This window comes from Euleptes europaea, chromosome 3 (genome assembly GCF_029931775.1).
Source record: "Euleptes europaea isolate rEulEur1 chromosome 3, rEulEur1.hap1, whole genome shotgun sequence".
NCBI classification, from domain to species: domain Eukaryota; kingdom Metazoa; phylum Chordata; class Lepidosauria; order Squamata; family Sphaerodactylidae; genus Euleptes; species Euleptes europaea.
In genome coordinates, this window is record NC_079314.1 from 98,189,140 (window position 1) to 98,207,074 (window position 17,935).

Sequence of the window (17,935 nt, forward strand, 5' to 3'; positions counted from 1 at the left end):
TCCTTTTGGAGACAGGTAATATCAAAGGGCACTATGGATTACAATACGAGAGGAGCGTTTACAGCCTGGAAGATTATTTATGTTTGGTGTTACCTCTATAGTCACACACATCCAAGCTAGGAGAAAAGGAGCAGAAGGAACCCTCTCATTATCTTTTGAAATATGAAGATCAGAGGAAAACCTGGGTTTAAAGCGCGGAGTGATGGTCCAAGGAGCCTCCTTATAAATTAGAAGGCATCCTGCCTCTGTAATAACAGATCCAGGCACAGAGCTGATTTTCAGACATAGAGTGGAATCCTGGATACATCATTGATGCAGCAAACCTTGGGGCATAGATCTACTGCTTTGTAAACACAAAAATATTGTATCTTGCGAGGCAGTGGTTTCAGCAACTGGACCTTCCCATTGATGGATTAATTCACCAGAGCTGCTTTGGGAAGTAGCTGCTGCATTGCTGCAGAATGGGAAGTGGTAAAGATGACGGGCTATTCAACATGATCTCATTCCCAGGGCCAGCATCCCTTGGGAGCAGCCCTGCAAACCCTCATGGGCTACCACTCCGAGAGCCATTTGGTGTTCCTATCCGCTTCGATCCAACGTACTGGGACCACCAAGCCTACAATGGATACTCAGGAAGGTTCTCCTACTTACCTTTTTCCGGGTACGTTGGCGTCTATGACTATTCTTTCGAGCCTGCCTTCATCCGAAAGAGGAACGAGAGGGAGAGGCAACGGGTTCGTTGTGTGAATGAGGGCTACGCTCGCCTGCGAGACCATCTCCCCAAGGAGCTTGCTGACAAGCGACTCAGCAAAGTAGAGACTCTGAAAGCGGCCATAACTTACATCAAGCACCTTCAGAGTTTGTTGGACTGTGATCCTCTAGGAACTACTAAGACGACCCTTCCGGCTGCAGAGGCCTCGGTTGCTCCTGGTCTTAGTTTGAGAAAGGAATGCAACAGTGATGGAGAATCTAAAACTTCATTGGCTTCATCTCCATTTAGTGAGCTAGAGGAAGCCTGCAGCTAGAAAACAGCATCTTCAGAGAAGGACACCTCCAAGATAAACTTCCTTTCTTTCTTTCTTTAAAGCAGCCACGTTTCTAAATTTGCATGGATTTTCACACAGGACAATATTAGTCTCCAGCAACGGGATGAAAAAAGGTATCTTAATTATTTCAAATGACTGTTTCCAGTGTCCGTTTGGACTATCTTCAAGTGCTTAAGAGGAAAAAAAGGTTCTAAAATTTCCTTATTTATGCTATTAAAAGCAATTGAATTATTATGACTGAAGTCATCTTTAAAAAAAAAAAAAAACCTAAAATATTCTGAAATTGTTTTGTGTGTTTCAGATAGGGAGAACAATAAAAGCAAATGAGCTTGTTTCAGATTCTCTCTCTCTCCCCCACCCCCCTAATTCTCTGTTCCTTGTTAAGACATCCATATCAGGTTTGGTAGGCAAATGTTTCTACAAGGTAATTAGGAAACATCCTGTCTAATTTGAAATGAACGTGTCGCCCCTGATCCAGAGTAAGCTAGTTATGCTTGTCTCAGTGAAATCAATGGGTTTCAGACAGTTCTCAATGAACTTGGAACAACTTGTTTCAGTGTGACTTAAATGAATGGCGACTGACTTCTTTCATTGATTTCAAATAAGATGGACTGAAGCACACCTAATTCTCTTCACGTTAGAGCTTTTGCACTGGATGCACTGGTGCTGGAAAATTTGACCACAGATTAAAGATTTGGCCACTGTAGTGTAATGGAAGGCAGTGTGGAAAGGCAATTACTGTCAGGATACAACTGGGGAGAACCAGGTTAAAATCTCCACACAGCAAGGAAGCTGACTGGGTGTACTTGGTCCAGCTGCTTTCTTTCAGACTAGCATACCTCAGAGGTGTTTTTTTTGCAAGGGAGGGGTGGAATAAAACTGAAAAAATATTTATTCTCTGGATATGAGTTAATTAGAAGGCATCATACTCACTGGTTCTTTTAAGTGATGTGAAAGTCTGCAAGTCTAGGGTGTTTTCCACATGAGGATGCTTTTTTGTGACTTGCCCATTGCTGCTGTGTCAGTTGATACAGTGAAGCAGCAACGGGGCTTCTACATGTCATGTTTCTCAGCATTTCCCCTGCCCTAGTCCCCTGCATTGGCCATTTCTTCCCTATGCAGGGGCTTTTTTTTTTTTAAGCAATTGAAATATTGTCATAGTACTATAACATTATAACAGTCTATCAGGTCCTCTGAATTCCTAGCTTTCAGTCTGTAGCCCCTTTCATTGTGGAGATATAAGGGGAAAGGCATAGCTTCACAATGAAAGGGCTAGAAAATAGCTTTTAAAAAAATGAAAGCAGTGGATTCAGGGAGCCTGATAGACATATTGTTATGACATTATGGCAATATATCTGTTTAGGCTCAGTGGTAGAGGACCTACTTGGCATGCAGAAGGTCCCAGGTTCAATCCCTGTCACCCAGATTCAATCCCTGGCACCTCCTGTTAAAAGGACCAGGTAAGAAGAAAGACCACTGCAGAGTTGCTGCCAGTCTGAGTAGACAATATTGACCTCGATGGATCAAGCGTCTGATTCAGTATAAGGCACATTCATGTGTTCATGAGCTAGCCAACTAGTGGCCTCACGTTCAGTTGGAAATGCCTTCAATGGTTGGGGTGGGATGGCTGCCACAGGGAACTGGGGCACTGAAAATATCAATGTGGGTGGGACTGGGAAGATGCAGACTTTCCCATCCACAGTTTTGCTGCAGTCTTTCTCAAAACTTTGCCCCAAAGCAGGTTTGGGAGAGATCACAGGAAAGATGAAGAAAACCTAGGAGGTACACAGAAGCTCCACAGTGCTCTGGAAAAGCACAGAAAACAGCTTCCCGATAGCATCTAAGCTGGTGCAAACAATCCGTCTGTACATGGATCAAAGTATGGAATCCTGCATCTTTCGGAACCAATGGATATTGTTAAATTTAGTCATAATTTTAGTAGAAGCATGCCCATTCTTCAGTATAGTAGAAGCATGCCCATTCTTCAGAAGAAGAAGAGTTGGTTTTTATATGCTGACTTTCTCTACCACTTAAGGAAGAATCAAAACAGCTTACAATCACCTTCCCTTCCCCTCCCCACAACAGACAACCTGTGAGGTAGGTGGGGCTGAGAGAGCTCTAAGAGAACTGTGGCTAGCCCAAGGTCACCCAGCTGGCTTCATGTGTAGGAGTGGGGGAACAAATCCAGTTCACCAGATAATCCTCCACTGCTCATGTGGAAGAGTGGGGAATCAAACCCGGTGAGGGGAGCCAAATGTGGCGTGATTCAGGATGGCAAACATGGTTTCTCTTCTCCTATTTTATCTGCAGAACAACCCTATGAGGTAGGTGAGGCTGAAAGAGAGTGACTGGCTCAAGGTCACTTAGCAAGTCTCATGGCAGAGTGCATAGCTGTACATTGTTTTCCCTTCCTAATATGCTCACAACAACAATCAAGTGAGGTAGATTTCTTCACAGATTAATGGCCCTGGGTTTGATGCTGTTGGAAAGTATGTATTTTTCCTGTTTCTCCACAGCATCATGGTGTATTCATGCAGTTTCCAAGTTTCCCCTAGTTTTTCTCAGCTCTTTCCAAAACTTACTTTGTGGCAAAATTTTGGGAAAGACTGCAGCAATGGCTGAATGGCTGCTAGGTAGGGAACCATTCTCTCCTCTGCTACTGAATGCAGTAACTTTTTAAACTGACAGTTGACCATTGTTATAATATTATAACAATCTGAACCCCAGCTTTCATTAAAAAAAAAAGTAGTGCTTTTCGTTGTGGAGATATAAGGGGAAAGGCATATCCCTACAGTGAAGGGAGCTGGAAACTTTCTTTAAAAAAAATGAAAACTGGGAATTCAGTGAACCTGATACACATATTATTATTTTGCTGGGAAGGACAGGATATTAGAATAAATAATAAATAAATATAATGTTACAACAGTAGTCAATAGCCAATGTTTTCTAAAATGAAAATGGCCTTGTGTCATGGGGTATGTGTTGTCATGGCTGCTGATGGGGAAATGGGGCAGAGAAAAGGCAGGGAAACTTATCATGTGGAAGCCCCATTGCTGTTGTGCTGTATCAGCAGCTCCAGCAACAGTGGGAAAACCACACAAGCCTGCCCTTGTGTGAAAAACACCTTGGCTACTCATCTGGAATTAACAACATGTTTCGGCTATCCGCCCTTGTTCAACTCATAATCAAGCTAGTTAAAAGAATGGTGAAATTGTGGAATTTACCACTGTTGCTATGGATTATGAAAAAAGTGAAAGTCCTAACCCACTGTGGTGATTTCAGTGTAGAACATTATTCTAGATTAACACAGAACATATAGGAATGAGGTTGTGCATGTCACATGTCTTGCATTTAATGCTGAACTCTTCTTTACTATCTATGACTAAGGTACATTTCTGAACAGAAACTCAGCAGATTGCTGTGAAATGAAATTGTGAAGCAGCTTAAAGCTGAAAAGCTTTCAACAAGGGTAATTACAATTATAGTCATAATAAGTAGTATTAGTAGAAACAGAAATAATGAACTGCTGAACTCAACTGTGGGCATTATGGTTGTGGGAGCTCTTGGAGTATATATCTGAGAGAGAGATTCCTATGCATATTTTAAGGGTCTTTTCACAGAAAGGTTTTCCTTTGGTTTGGCGGTTTGGGTGTTGAGCTTCAGATGGTTTTCTCAGAGCTTTTTCACAAAGTTGTTTTCCATTTGTTGACATTTCATGGATTCCTCATTTTCCCCCTTATTTTTTCAAACCACCTTTGATCTGATTTGAGCAAGCATGGACTGATTCCACACAAGGGCTTTTTTCCATGGTGGTCATGTTGCCAGTACAACTGTTGTTCAATTCACACTTGCAACAGCAATTCCACACAGCACAGGCTAATATGATGTTTCACTCTTTTTAACCATGGTTTTCCTTTCACTCCAGATACAAATCCCACACACACACACTTGTCATGCCATAGTGTTGGGGAGGGGCCGTAGCTCATTGGTAGAGCATCTGCTCGGTATTCAGAAAGTCCCATGTTGTCCCCAGCATCTCCAGTTGAAAAGACAAGGTTGTAGGTGATGTGAAAGACTTCTGCCTTAGACCCTGGAGAGCTGCTGGAAGTCTGAGTAGACAATATTGACCTTGATAGACCAAGGATCTGATTCAGTATAAGGCAATGCCATGTGGTAGAGCATCTGCTTGGCTGCTCCAGAATAATGCAATACTTGAATCTTTTGGTAATGCTAATTGTTGAAAGGTACTGGGAGTCCCATTCTGGTCATCTACATTGAAAATATTTGTCTCCTACCGATTGGAGGAAGGGGAGAGATCATTTCAATAACTTTTCAAATGCTGATCTAGAGAGAAGAGAAAAACACTTGCTACTTTCATAACAGTGTTACAACAGTGCCTGATCCAATTCTTTAAATCTCAATTTTGTTGGTGTGCAGCATACTAGTTGTGATTTATATACTAAGCATTCAAATATCAGTTGCAAGATCTTAAAGAATGCTCTGCTATTGACAGACAGGACATTTTGGAGACATTGATTCATAGGGTCGCCATGAGTTGGAAGCGACTTGACGGTGTTTAACACACACAGTCCAACACTCCCACCACTATACCATTCAGAGAATTCTCTCAGACAGAAATTCTCACATAAAGAATTCTCCCAGCTAGAGATTCTCAGACAAAGAGCTTTGACTCTCAAAAGCTTATACCGTGAAAATCTTGTTGGTCTCTAAGGTGCTAATGGACTCTAATCTAGCTGTACAAAAGAACAATGGTACTATGGGAAGAAAAATTATTGTATTCTGTTTACTATGGCACTTCTAGAAAGGAATCCTAACCAGGTCTATGAAGAATCCTAACCAGGTCTATCCAATGGAGCTTATTCCCTGGAACTATGCAGAGTTACTCCAGTTTAAATCCGTTGGGTTAAATCCATATGAGTTAATCCAGTTTAAATCCATTGGGTTTAAACTGGATTAACTCATATGATTGCACTGTTACTGTATCGATCTTCCTGGCTTGCTCTACTAGGAAGTGACAGAATTCAACCTCTGAGCAAGAGGTTCAGTTCCGTTTGGCTCTCGCTGGCAGTCAGTTCAGTTTAAAGGTTCTTGCTATAAAATTACTTGTTGGTTATGTTCCATCAATAGACACAATCTAGCCATAACTAAAACCTATTGAGATCAGCAGGACAATTTAATCATGACTTAATCTCACTCCATTACTTACAGTGTTGTTTAACTACAATCCCAAAATCACTTTCCTGAGAGTAAGCCCCACTGAATAGAACTGAGTAGTATTCTGAGTAAACCTGTTTAGCACTGCTCTCTTAATCATAAGTAACTTTTGCTAGATTGTGTCTCATACATTTAATACATATGAGGGTCAAAAGTGCAAGACAACACAAGATCTCTGTAGGACAAGATCTCCCAAACACAGATCATCCAACTGTAAATGCCACTAAATGAGCAAAAGTTCAAAATTAAGTATACATTTGAAATCTTTCTTAAGGTGTCTTTGTCTAGACAAAAGTTTTCTTCAAAGCCTCTAGAGCATATCATTACCGAAATTTGAAAACAGATAGTGATCCATCCTGTCACTCTTTCAGAATTAATGTTTTAATAAAAACATAGACCGGGGGATGTCTCCTCACCAACATGATTACTGGTTACCATAAAAAGACTTCATGGACTCCCTCAGCCACGTGCATGACAATTTTATATTAGCCTTCTGCATACTTTAATCTTTCTATCCAACAAGCGTAAAGGAAAAGTTCAATTAAATTACAAATCTACTTGCTCTTTGATATTATCGCTATTTTTAAGATGGGTAATCCTAACCATGAGATTGTTTTGAATCCCTTAATAGCTTATTTAGTTGATTTTTTTTTGCCAGTAATAACTACAGCAAGTCTCTTTCAAGTTACATTTACTCTGCGTCAATAAATCGCCAAAGAAAAACAGAAAGAACTGCAATAAAGTACACAAACGCAATCAGTCATCTGATATCTCTTTGGAACTAGGCAATGAGGACAACATGCTTCAAAGGGAAATTCTTTTTGCCTTTGCAAAGAGCAGCTGTCCTTGGAAAGCTAGAACAAGAGGTGAAGCATCTTGATACATGAAGCAGAATTAATGTGAGCCAGGTCTGCTCCCCAGAATCTGTTGACCAACTTCCTTGCATTGGCAATGGTCACTGGCAGTAATCCACAGCTCTGCAAGGCTCTGATAGCCCCCTAAACTGAATCACTCCACAGTAGGATTGACAAGGCTTCTAGTAACTGACAAGTACCCTTCTAGTAACTGAGGAGAGCCCAAACTACGTTATGATTTTTAACATGTCATGTTCCCCCAACCCGATTTTGACTTGGTCACTAAGGTTGCCAACCTCCAGGTACTATCTGGAGATCTTCTGCTATTATAACCGATCTCCAGCCAATAGAGATCAGTTCACCTGGAGAAAATGGCCGCTTTGGCAATTGGACTCTAAGGCATTGAAGTCCCTCCCCTCCCCAAACCCCGCCCATCTCAGGCTCCGCCCCAAAAACCTCCCACCAGTGGTGAAGAGGGACCTGGCAATCCTATTGGTCACATGTCAGCTGCGAGGGAACTTGTTTCCCAAGGTTGCAGGGTCCTGATTCATAGGGTTGCCAACCTCCAGGTACTAGCTGGAGATCTCCTGCTATTACAACGGATGTCCAGCAGCTAGAGATCAACTCACCTGGAGAACATGGCCGCTTTGGCAATTGGACTCTATGGCATGGAAGTCCCTCCCCAAACCCTGCCCTCCTCAGGCTCCACCCCAAAAACCTCCCACCGGTTGCAAAGAGGGACCTGGCAACCCTACATTCATATTGGGACTGTGGCACATTGGGGGAAAGAGGGGGCTTCAGCCTCTCTCCTCCCTGCACTGTTTTCCTGATCTGAAAAGGTCCTGGGGAAGCACTATTTGTCCAGCTGGAGGGGTTGAATGTGTACTGATGGGATAACCCTCTTGATCAAGGGCAAAACCTGGGTAGGGCCAGAGGTGTTGTTCTGGCAGGCCCAGGGACAGATATATTGGAACAAAAGCATTCTCTTTGTAGCTTTAAAAATGCCGGGGGGGGGGCACATAGTCCCTTGCTTTTCTGGCAACTGACTCTAAACTTTACAAGGCCAGCAACCATATTCCTTAGGCTCCTTGGGCTGATTTTGCAAAGGATGATAGCAAAAACTATGAACATTCAGGACTTTTCCAGATGATGGCTTCACTGCCTTGATAAAATGCAATAATTACCCAGTTGCAAAAACTGAACAATCTTGCCCTCAGCGAGGAAACCTGAATTTTTCAAGCATTCACATTTAAATTTGTTCCTGTCCTGCCAACTAATTCTAGTTTGTGAAATAGGCATGTAAACTGCAGTTGTGCTACTTTCATAGACTCCTAGGTCTGTTCCCACAGATCCATTCTGCTAACGGTCGGGCATTCCCCCAGTGCAAAGAGCCTCCCCCCACACAAAGTTCTTCCAACAGGGGAAGGCCCCCACCAGAGGATCATGCCACCTTTAGTGTAATGAACCCCCAGGATCCAACCCATACTCATCAATGCTCTTGCCACCACAGATGACAAGAAGAACATAATCCTGCTTTTCAAAACTGATAATTTTGTTAGGAAAGTGTTCACTTATTAACCTTTTACATCTTTAAAGAAATATTTTCCCCAACAACAACAAATGGCAGACACAAGCCAGAATACCCCTTTTTAGGGTTACCTGACCTGGATAGCCCAGGCTATCTTATCAGATCTCAGAAGCTAAGCAGGGTTGGCTCTGGTTAATATTTGGATGGGGGACCACCAAGGAATACCAGGGATGCTACGCAGAGGCAGGCAATGGCAAACCACCTCTGTTAGTCTCTTGCCTTGAAAATTCTGAGGGGTCGCCATAAGTCGACTGCGACTTCACAGCAACTCTCCACCCCACCCCAAAAAACCCCTCCAAGTAGGTCTGATATCCATGAGTCATTAATGCCTGCTTAAATCCCTCCTACTTAAAAATGATTAAGTTTGCCTGGATTACTTGGGGGCACCATCGGACACTTGTTTGTCCTCTAGTTACTGATTTTTATAGAGCTGTTTTAATTGCTGTTTTAAAATGTTTTTATTTTATTTTACTGTACGTTGAAATACTATGTGAGACGCTCCGAGCCCAGACTCAGCTGGGAAAGGCGGGGTAGAAATTTAATAAAATAAATACATAAATTATATGTGTTCTTTTTGTTGACAGTGGCCCTCTGCTCATATATTGTTATTTTTTTCCTTAATGTATCCACGTATCGCTGATATTTCTTGTACAACAGGGATATCACAATAATTAGACTTTTCTGTTCTGCTCCCTTTCTCTTTTCTCCTTCTTCTGCACTGGGGGTGGGGAGGGAGAGAAATCCCCCAAGATTATACTCTTCAGCCATATAAAAAAATGGCAAACACACACACACAGAAACTCTGAGAGCTCAGGAGGAGCATTATTTCAGACAACTCTGCGGCAACACCCACATGAGAATATCAAACCCTCCCATACTTTTTTCCTACGGTTTCTCCATGGGAGGGATTCATTCCCTCATGAAAGACCTGGCAGTACCTCTAAGACCTGAACGGCATCCAAGTGATAATTACATCCGTTTGAAATTCCCTGAACTGAGAACCAGCCTCTAGCAGTTCAACAAATGCTCCTGAAGATCCTGTGCTTGAACAAGATTTTTTTTTTGCAGAAGTGTCCATACATTTTGGCTGGAGGTGGTAGCCAGCCATCATTTGTGGTTGCCTGGATTCCTGCTTCTGCCCTCTCCCTGAGTCCTCTGTAACATACAAATGACTCCAGGCCAGTCTCTTGGTTTAGGCAGATCTTTAGAGACACTTTTAAAGAGCAAGAATCTCTCCCCTCCACATCCCCTGCTTTTGGGTGTGTCTAAATAACTTCCACAGATTCTGGGAGTCTCCAATACCCTAAGCCTGTTGTGTGTGAAGGAACTTGGGGGAAAGGGTGGGGTTTGTCTCTCCTGCCAACCATGAACTAAGAGACCCTTGTACCCTTGGGGGAGGAGTTTCCCACTTCAAGCTGGGCATACAGGAGTAGGTGATTGTTGCTGGCAACAACTTGGATGCCTGATCCTGCAGCCTCACGTATGTCAGCGTAAACCAGTGTCTTTAACGGTTAAAGTGTCAGACTAGGATCTGGGAATCCCAGGTTTGAAGCCACACTCTGCTATGGAAACTTGCTAGGTGACCTTGGGCCAATAACACACACTCAGCCTCAATACTGGCAAGTATTTGGATGTGAGACCTCCAAGGAATAGCAGAGGCGTGACGCAGAGGTAGGCAACGGTAAACCACCTCTGAATGTCTCTTGCCTTTAAAACCTAGGGTCACCATAAGTCAGATGTGACTTGCTGGCAAAAAAAAATCCAGTAGAACTAGTTACTCCTTATTTCTATATGCATTGTAATATACAAGAATGTGGTAAGAATTTTTAAACATATTAATTTGGGTTAAGAAGAACCAATTTTATTAATCTGTAGTTTATTAATCTGTAGCGTAAAAGCCATATGAAGTCCTGACTTTTAGCTAACCCCAAGCTTCAACTAGGCCTCTGACCTTAAAGGATATAGGAAATTGCATTACTAAAGAGCTAATCAACCAAAAAGCACATTAGGTGCCCAAAAGAAATATTTTTAGAGTAACATTTAAAACAGGCATTGTTTTTTGTACACTGGTCGACGGATAGAACAAACAGTATCAGAGACTCTGGAACTGAATAACTAGTTTTGAGAACAAGGTATTTCCAATAAAGAGTAGTCATAATTTGTGGAAAGCTCATCTCCGGGAAAATTTGTAAGGAGGGGCAGTTTTGAGACTCTGTCTCTCTTGGTTTAGCCTATAAAAGAGCCTCCAAGATGCCAGCCCATTGTCCTTCCACAGAGAGACCACAGACCCATTGAGTGGTTGCCATCTCTGTCTCTCTCTTTGGAAGTGACCCAGAGGCCTCTGTAACTGTTTGTCTGTACGTCAACTTGTGTGTGGGTATGTTAATTTCTGTCTTATATATTCAGTCAAGTATTTGCTTCTTTCTTTGCCTTATATTTCTCTTGTAAGTTTAATAAACTGGATGGTTCACTGTTATATGTCATGGTGTATTGTTTAAGAGGGTCTTGCATGTAAAAGGTCTGTCTTTCCTATCACATTCTCTGGCTTTGCTTTGGTGAGTAGCAGGCAGAGAGATTCCAATGTAAAAGGACCAAGGAAAGGGTCAGGGATATTCTCACCACAAAGCACAGAAAGAAAACCTCGTTCAGAGCTTTGTTAACCAGAGAACATTACCCTTTCTCACCGTTTTTAGTGTCTCCTACCTTTGCTTTTATTTATGTCTAAAGTTATTCACTAGTCCTCATATTTGCGGAGAAAAGCTTAGAAACTTTCCAGCCAGATATGAGAACACTGAAAGGGCTAGGCTGAAAAGGAGGAACAACAACAAGAAAGCACGTGAACAAAGTAAGAATATGAAGAGTGTTGCTACCTTTGAAAGGGTAATTGGGTTGGATCCAGCCAGCTTTCCCACTCAATCTCATCTGGTTCCCCTCTTTACTACAGCCGCCTCATGTCTCAAGGCATTTTCCCCTGGACTAGCCACTTGGGAGGAGCACAGTATTTGGGGCACCAGTTTAAAGTAACTACAACTGGACACTATGAGTTGCATAGTGGTTTATTGTCTTGTCAAGTGCAAATTGCTTCTTGGCTGATTACTTGAATAGTTTCATCTTACTGTTTCATATTGCTACCATCTTACTTTTCTTTGCTTCTTTATACAGTACCTTTCCAGTTTAATCATGTCTCCTCCTTCCCCTCATACCTTCCTTGGAAGGCTTATTTTTTGCAAAAGTCTGGTGTTATTTAGACATAAAAGCTCCCCCACCATGGAAAGAGTTTTATCTGTGCAGGTGCCAGGGTGCCTTCTTTTGGGTGGTCAAAGGGAGTTCCACCTTCCTTTTTCACTAATGGAAAAGTTGGCTTCATCCTTCACCCTCCTATGAAGCACAGCCTGGTTCTCTGTGCACAATAGACACAAACATCTATGGTCCTCGACCTAGACTTTTTTTTGGGGGGGGGGAGTGATCAAAGGGAAACCTCCTTCCTTTTTCACAAATGGAAAAATGGCTGGATCCAACCCACTCTAGCCCACTCTTTGTGTCCTAGAATACAGACACAGTTATAGCCTGCTCCTGTACAAATCTCATTTTCTCTTCCCAACAACCCTGGTGAAACATCACTAAACTGCTTTTTAAATTTCCAATAATAATCTAACACCAAAGTACCAATGATCAAGTCTACAGTAGCTGGGACACATCCATCTGGGGATCAGTGGTAAAATGGCTCCTCGCAGTATGGCGGCATGCCAACCCATTGATTATAACCAAACACAGGACTTGTCACTGTCTGAAAATATTACTTTATATATATTTTATACACAGTATACATTTCCTGGATAGCAACCATGCTGGGCAGAAGACAGCAAGGTATCATAAGAACATAAGAAAGGCCCTGCTGGATCAGACCAAGGTCCATCTAGTCCAGCAGTCTGTTCACACAGTGGCCAACCAGGTGCCTCTAGGTGCCAACCAGGTATCACAATGCACAATTATAGCTCCAACCAGATGAGGCGCAGCATAGCTTACCGTGGTTAGGACCACTTCTAGTGGTCCTAACGGTATGGTGGGAAGTGATAGGTTAATTATTATTAATTATTAGTCTTATATTCCACTCTATATCCTGGCCGGAGAAATGCAATAAAATTATTATTAATTAGTCAGTTGGTGCTAAAATCGCCTCAGGCGAACCCAGGGCAAAGCCATGCCCCCAATTGCACAGTAGGGCATGGAAATTTAAGAAAGATGGGGAAGAGTACTAAGAGAGCTGAAGCCCTTTACCATATGAGAAAAAAAAATAAAGTTGTCAATCTCCGAAAATTCCAGACAGTAAACAGTAACAGATCAATTACAGTTACTCACTTGGGGGCGGGGGTGTTAAGAGAGTGTGTGTGGGAGAGAGATGAAAAGAAAACTCACTTCAAAAAGGGAAATTTCCATTTGATGTACTTAAAATTCAAAGCAAAGTTGAGGATCCTTCTCAACTACAAGTCTTTTCTCCCTGGCACTGTGTATCAGTTACTTCTGATGTTTTCCTGGCTTTTGGATAAACAAGCACCACATAATTGGTGTTATATTTTACTACCAGTGTTAAATGAGAAAAAATACCTTGGAAGAATCACTGAGTCGGAAAAAAGGAGTGAAAAAGGTTAAAGCAAGAGACATAATTTGAAACAGGTATACCTTCTTAAGAGAGCCAGTGTGGCGTAGTGGTTAAGATGGGTGGACTCTAAACTGGAGAACCAGGTTCGGTTCCCCACCCCTCCATATGAAGCCTGCTGGGTGACCTTCAGCCAGTCACAGTTCTCTCGGGACTCTTTCAGCCGACACAGAGGCAGGCAACGGCAAACCACCTCTGAATGTCTCTTGCCTTGAAAACCCTATGGGGTCTCCATAAGTCAGCTGTGACCTGACGGCATGTTCCACCACATACCTTCTTAGAGTATGCGAAGGCTACCATGTAATATACAACAGGTATGGTGTGAACATCCCTAATCTTCCCCTAATTCTACCTGGGATGATTCCCCTTGGAATGAGAGAACAATGGAATCTTAGGGTTTTTGCAATATTTGCTTTGTTTACCAATATTCAAGGAGAACCCAGGAGGAGGCAAAGAGGCACCTCTACAGAAATGCAACCCTCATCAGATCTCCAGAGAGAGTGAATCTGTGCCCCACAATGCTTCAGATAATACTCAACTCCCTGCTTCTGTGTTTCTTCCAAAACTTAACCCTGATGTTCTCATTAAAATGAAAAGGTAGCAGGTAGCACGAAAGACCTGAGACTCTTGCCAGTCAGAGTAGACAGTAACGACTTTGGTGGACCAATGGTTTCACACAGCATACGAATTTTGCAACCTTAACTTAGGGCAGGTGTGTTCTCTCCCTCTTACTCTTGATTTTCAAGTGGCATCTTCCACTTTTATCAGCACTCTTAATGTATAACATTTACCAACCCTAGGACATGAACCCAGATATTTCTCATTGATGACTTATTCATATTTTGATTCTGCTGAAAATTTTTGGTTTCAGTAGTTATGGGCTGTGTGGACTGATGAAGAAACCCAAACAGGAACTATCAGCCGGCATTCCTGTCCTCTTGTAATTTTGCTGTGTGACTGTTTATATGTGTTAACAATCATCACTTACCATGAATGCATTTCTTGATGTGTGACTTTGTAAATAGTTGTTAAGCATTTCCACACATTAGCTACTGATGTACTGAGGAACTGTCTGTCATACTGTGACACAAATTTAATTATTTTTGTATTTCACTTTTCATAAATTTTATACACAATTTTTGCAAAATTATTTTTTCTTTGAATCCTTGTTGTTTGGTACTGTGTACCTTTGCTTTTCTGACATTCTGAGGTCTTCCTTTACCTCTTTTCTAATTGGTTTTTCACACAGCATAAGGCAGAATCATGTGCTTGTATTTAATGGGAGCCAGAGCACACTTTGCTGGCATCACCAGCATGCTGCTGAAACCGGCCTCGTGATGACTGGTCTACACTTAGAGAGAAATACTTACTCTGTAGCTGTCATGGTCCTCCTCAAAGCCCTTACTCCATGGAGATGAGGACCCTCATGAGCTATTTTACATTTTATAGGAATCACTCAACACAAGAAGGCAGTTTTCAGCCATAGTAACGTGTTCTGGCCCCAACTATACCACACAAGGACCAGTACCCTGAGGCCTAGCTTCCTGGAGAAGACTGAGGGACTATGATAACCATCTTCAAGTACTTGAAGGGCTGCCATATAGAGGATGGTGCTGAGTTGTTTTCTATTGCCCCAGAAGGTCGGACCAGAACCAACGGGTTGAAATTAAATCAAAAGAGTTTCCTTCTAGACATTAGGAAGAATTTTCTAACAGTTAGAGTGGTTCCGCAGTGGAACAGGCTTCCTCGGGAGGTGACAAGTGCTCCTTCTCTAGAGGTTTTTAAGTAGAGGTTAGATAGCCATGTCAGCAATGCGGATTCCATGACCTTGGGTGGATCATGGGAGGGAGGGCATTTTGGCTGTCTTCTGGGCATGGAGTAGGGGTCACTGGGTGTGTGTGGGGGAGGTGGTTGTGGGTTTCCTGTATTGTGCAGGGGGGGTTGGGCTGGGTTGTCCTGGTGGTCCCTTCCAGGTCTGTGATTCTATGATTCCCGTCCCCAAAGTTATATAATTTAATGGAAGTCGACACTTGTTTTACATGCACAAGGTTCCTCATTTCCCTCAGTTAAGAGATCTCATATAACAGGGCTGGGTAATACTTCCCCCCTCCCATTGTGAAGAGCTGCTGCCAGTTCTGATAAACCATACTATGGTGAATGGACTTGGGATCAGCTGATTACAAGGCAACTGAAATCCTTATATTGCTGTTTCTGAAAGGGAATCTGTTTAGGATGGAAAAAAAAGTTTTTTGTGTAAAAGTTATTGTCTCTGAGCTTAAGGGAACACAAACTGTTTTTCTGCACCATAAAATCATAACCAAGTGTTTAAGTGCTTAACTTAATCCCTCGTAATAATAAGTGGAAGGTAACAGGGAGTTTGCAGGACAATTATTACATTCAAAATTATCACTTCTATGTTACGTTCAAGGAAGGGGTGAAGGATGGCTGTTTGTGGGTGGCAAACCCCCAGTAATAAAGAGATATACTGCTTTGTATTTGTTTTCTCCAGTGGGAAATTGTCATAACATCCATTCAATGTCTTTGCTTGTTGGCCCAGTTCATCTAGTTGCGGCTACTCTAGGTCACCCAATGAAGTTGATTGGACCGTAAGTTCAGGACAGACAAAAGGATATACTTCTTTACTGAACAAATAATTAAACTTTGGAATTTACTGCCCGTGGAAGCAGTGATAGGGCTCCTTTTGATAGCCAATTAGCACATATGGCTTTAGAATCATAGAGTTGGAAGGGACCACCAGGGTCATCTAGTCCAACCCCTGCATAATGCAGGACATTCACAACTACCTCCCCCCCAACACCTAGTGACCAGACGATGGCCAAAATGCCCTCCCTCTCATCATGTGTCTAAGGTCATAGAATCAGCATTGCTGACAGATGGCCATCTAAGCTCTTCTTAAAAACCTCCATGGAAGGAGAGCTTACCACCTCCCGAGGAAGCCTGTTCCACTGAGGAACCTCTCTGTTAGAAAATTCTTCCTAATGTCTAGACGGAGACTCTTTTGATTTAATTTCAACCTGTTGGTTCTGGTCCGACCTTCTGGGGCCACAGAAGACTCGGCACCATCCTCTATATGACAGCCCCTTTAAAGGGAGGTTAGACAGATCCATGGAGGAGAAGTCCATTAGTGACTACTAGCAGTGGTGACTGAAGAGGACTTCTATATACAGAGGCAGCAAACCTCTGAGTATCAGTGCTAGGAGACAGCATCTGGGGAAAGCCTTGATCTCTATGCTCTATTTGTTGGTCTTTCAGGGCGACTAGTTAGCTGCTGCCTGAAACAATATGTCAGACCAGATGGACGGCTGGTCTAATGCAGCAGGGCTCTTGTTATGTTTGTAAACACGCGGCCAGAATGGGATACTTGACCACTGCCACTGCATTGTTAGGTGGGCAGTCACTTCAGCACAGAGGAAAAGAAAGGGGAGGAAGCCAAACTAGGACAAGGGAACACAAATGATTATTCTGCAGTGGTAGAACGAGGTGCAGCCAACTGTCTGGTAACTAGAATTGCCATCCCCTAACTTGAAGAGATTTAATGGTAGTAAAGGGCTGCAAGAGGACCAATACACCAAATGTCAGGACAGGGGATGATCGGGCCTGGAGACCAAGTCCTATGAGGAAAGGCTGAGGGAGTTGGGAATGTTTAGTCTGGAGAAGAGGAGGCTGAGGGGGGGACATGATTGCTCTCTCATATTTGAAGGGCTGTCACTTAGAGGAGGGCAGGGAGCTGTTCCTGTTGGCAGCAGAGGATAGGACTCGCAATAATGGGTTTAAATTGCAGGCGGAGAGATACTGGCTGGATATTAGGATTATTATTTTTTTTACAGTGAGTTGTTCAACAGTGAAATCAGCAGTCTTTAAGCAGAGGCTTGACAAGCACTTGATCCTGCATTGAGAAGGGGTTGGACTAGATGGCCTGTATGACCCTTCCAACTCCATGGTTCTAAAAGACCGAGGCACTGCTGGTCGATCACAGAGGCTCACAGAACACTCTCCCCTAAAAGAACAGAGTTGCAGCCAGGGAGCGCTATTAGGTATCTGACTGCAGAAGGAGATACAAATCCCATATCTGGTACACAACACCTTTAACAGTGGAATCCTAAAACCACGTCTCTGGAAGTAAGCCTCACCAATAAACCCCAGCAGAATTCTGAGCAGAACTGCTTGTTGGCCCGGTCAACCTTTTTTGGTGCACCAGCTTCAGCTCCTTTCCTTATGATCTCACCGTAGTTATCCAAACTCTGATCTCATCCAGGCAAATTATTGCAAGACTGTTTACAAGGGGGTACCCATGAAGACTGCTTTGGGGGCTTCAGTTGGTACAAAATGCAGCAGCAAGACCGCTTACTGGAATGAGTTACACAGACCACATCATGCCAGTTCTGAAAAGTCTCCCCATTTTCTTGTGGGATCAATTCAATTACTACATAGTCCTAAATGATTTAGGATCAGGTTATTTAAGACTGCCTTCAGACAGTTGCAACACAAAGGGCACATAAAAATTGTTAAGAGGCCCCATAGGAAGAATGGGGTG

At 42.8% G+C, this 17,935-nt stretch overlaps 1 protein-coding gene across 1 annotated transcript; it reads left to right on the plus strand.

The window, feature by feature from the left end:
• Nucleotides 1-461: 461 nt before the first annotated feature.
• On the plus strand, nucleotides 462-1,025 carry ASCL4 (achaete-scute family bHLH transcription factor 4). The gene has a single exon (XM_056847575.1). The coding sequence runs from the start codon at nucleotides 462-464 to the stop codon at nucleotides 1,023-1,025; it is 564 nt and encodes a 187-aa protein (XP_056703553.1).
• Nucleotides 1,026-17,935: the final 16,910 nt, after the last annotated feature.

Coding starts and splice junctions, on each gene's coding strand:
- ASCL4 (XM_056847575.1), top strand. CDS start 462: ATGGGAAGTGGTAAAGATGACGGGCTATTCAACATGATCTCATTCCCA.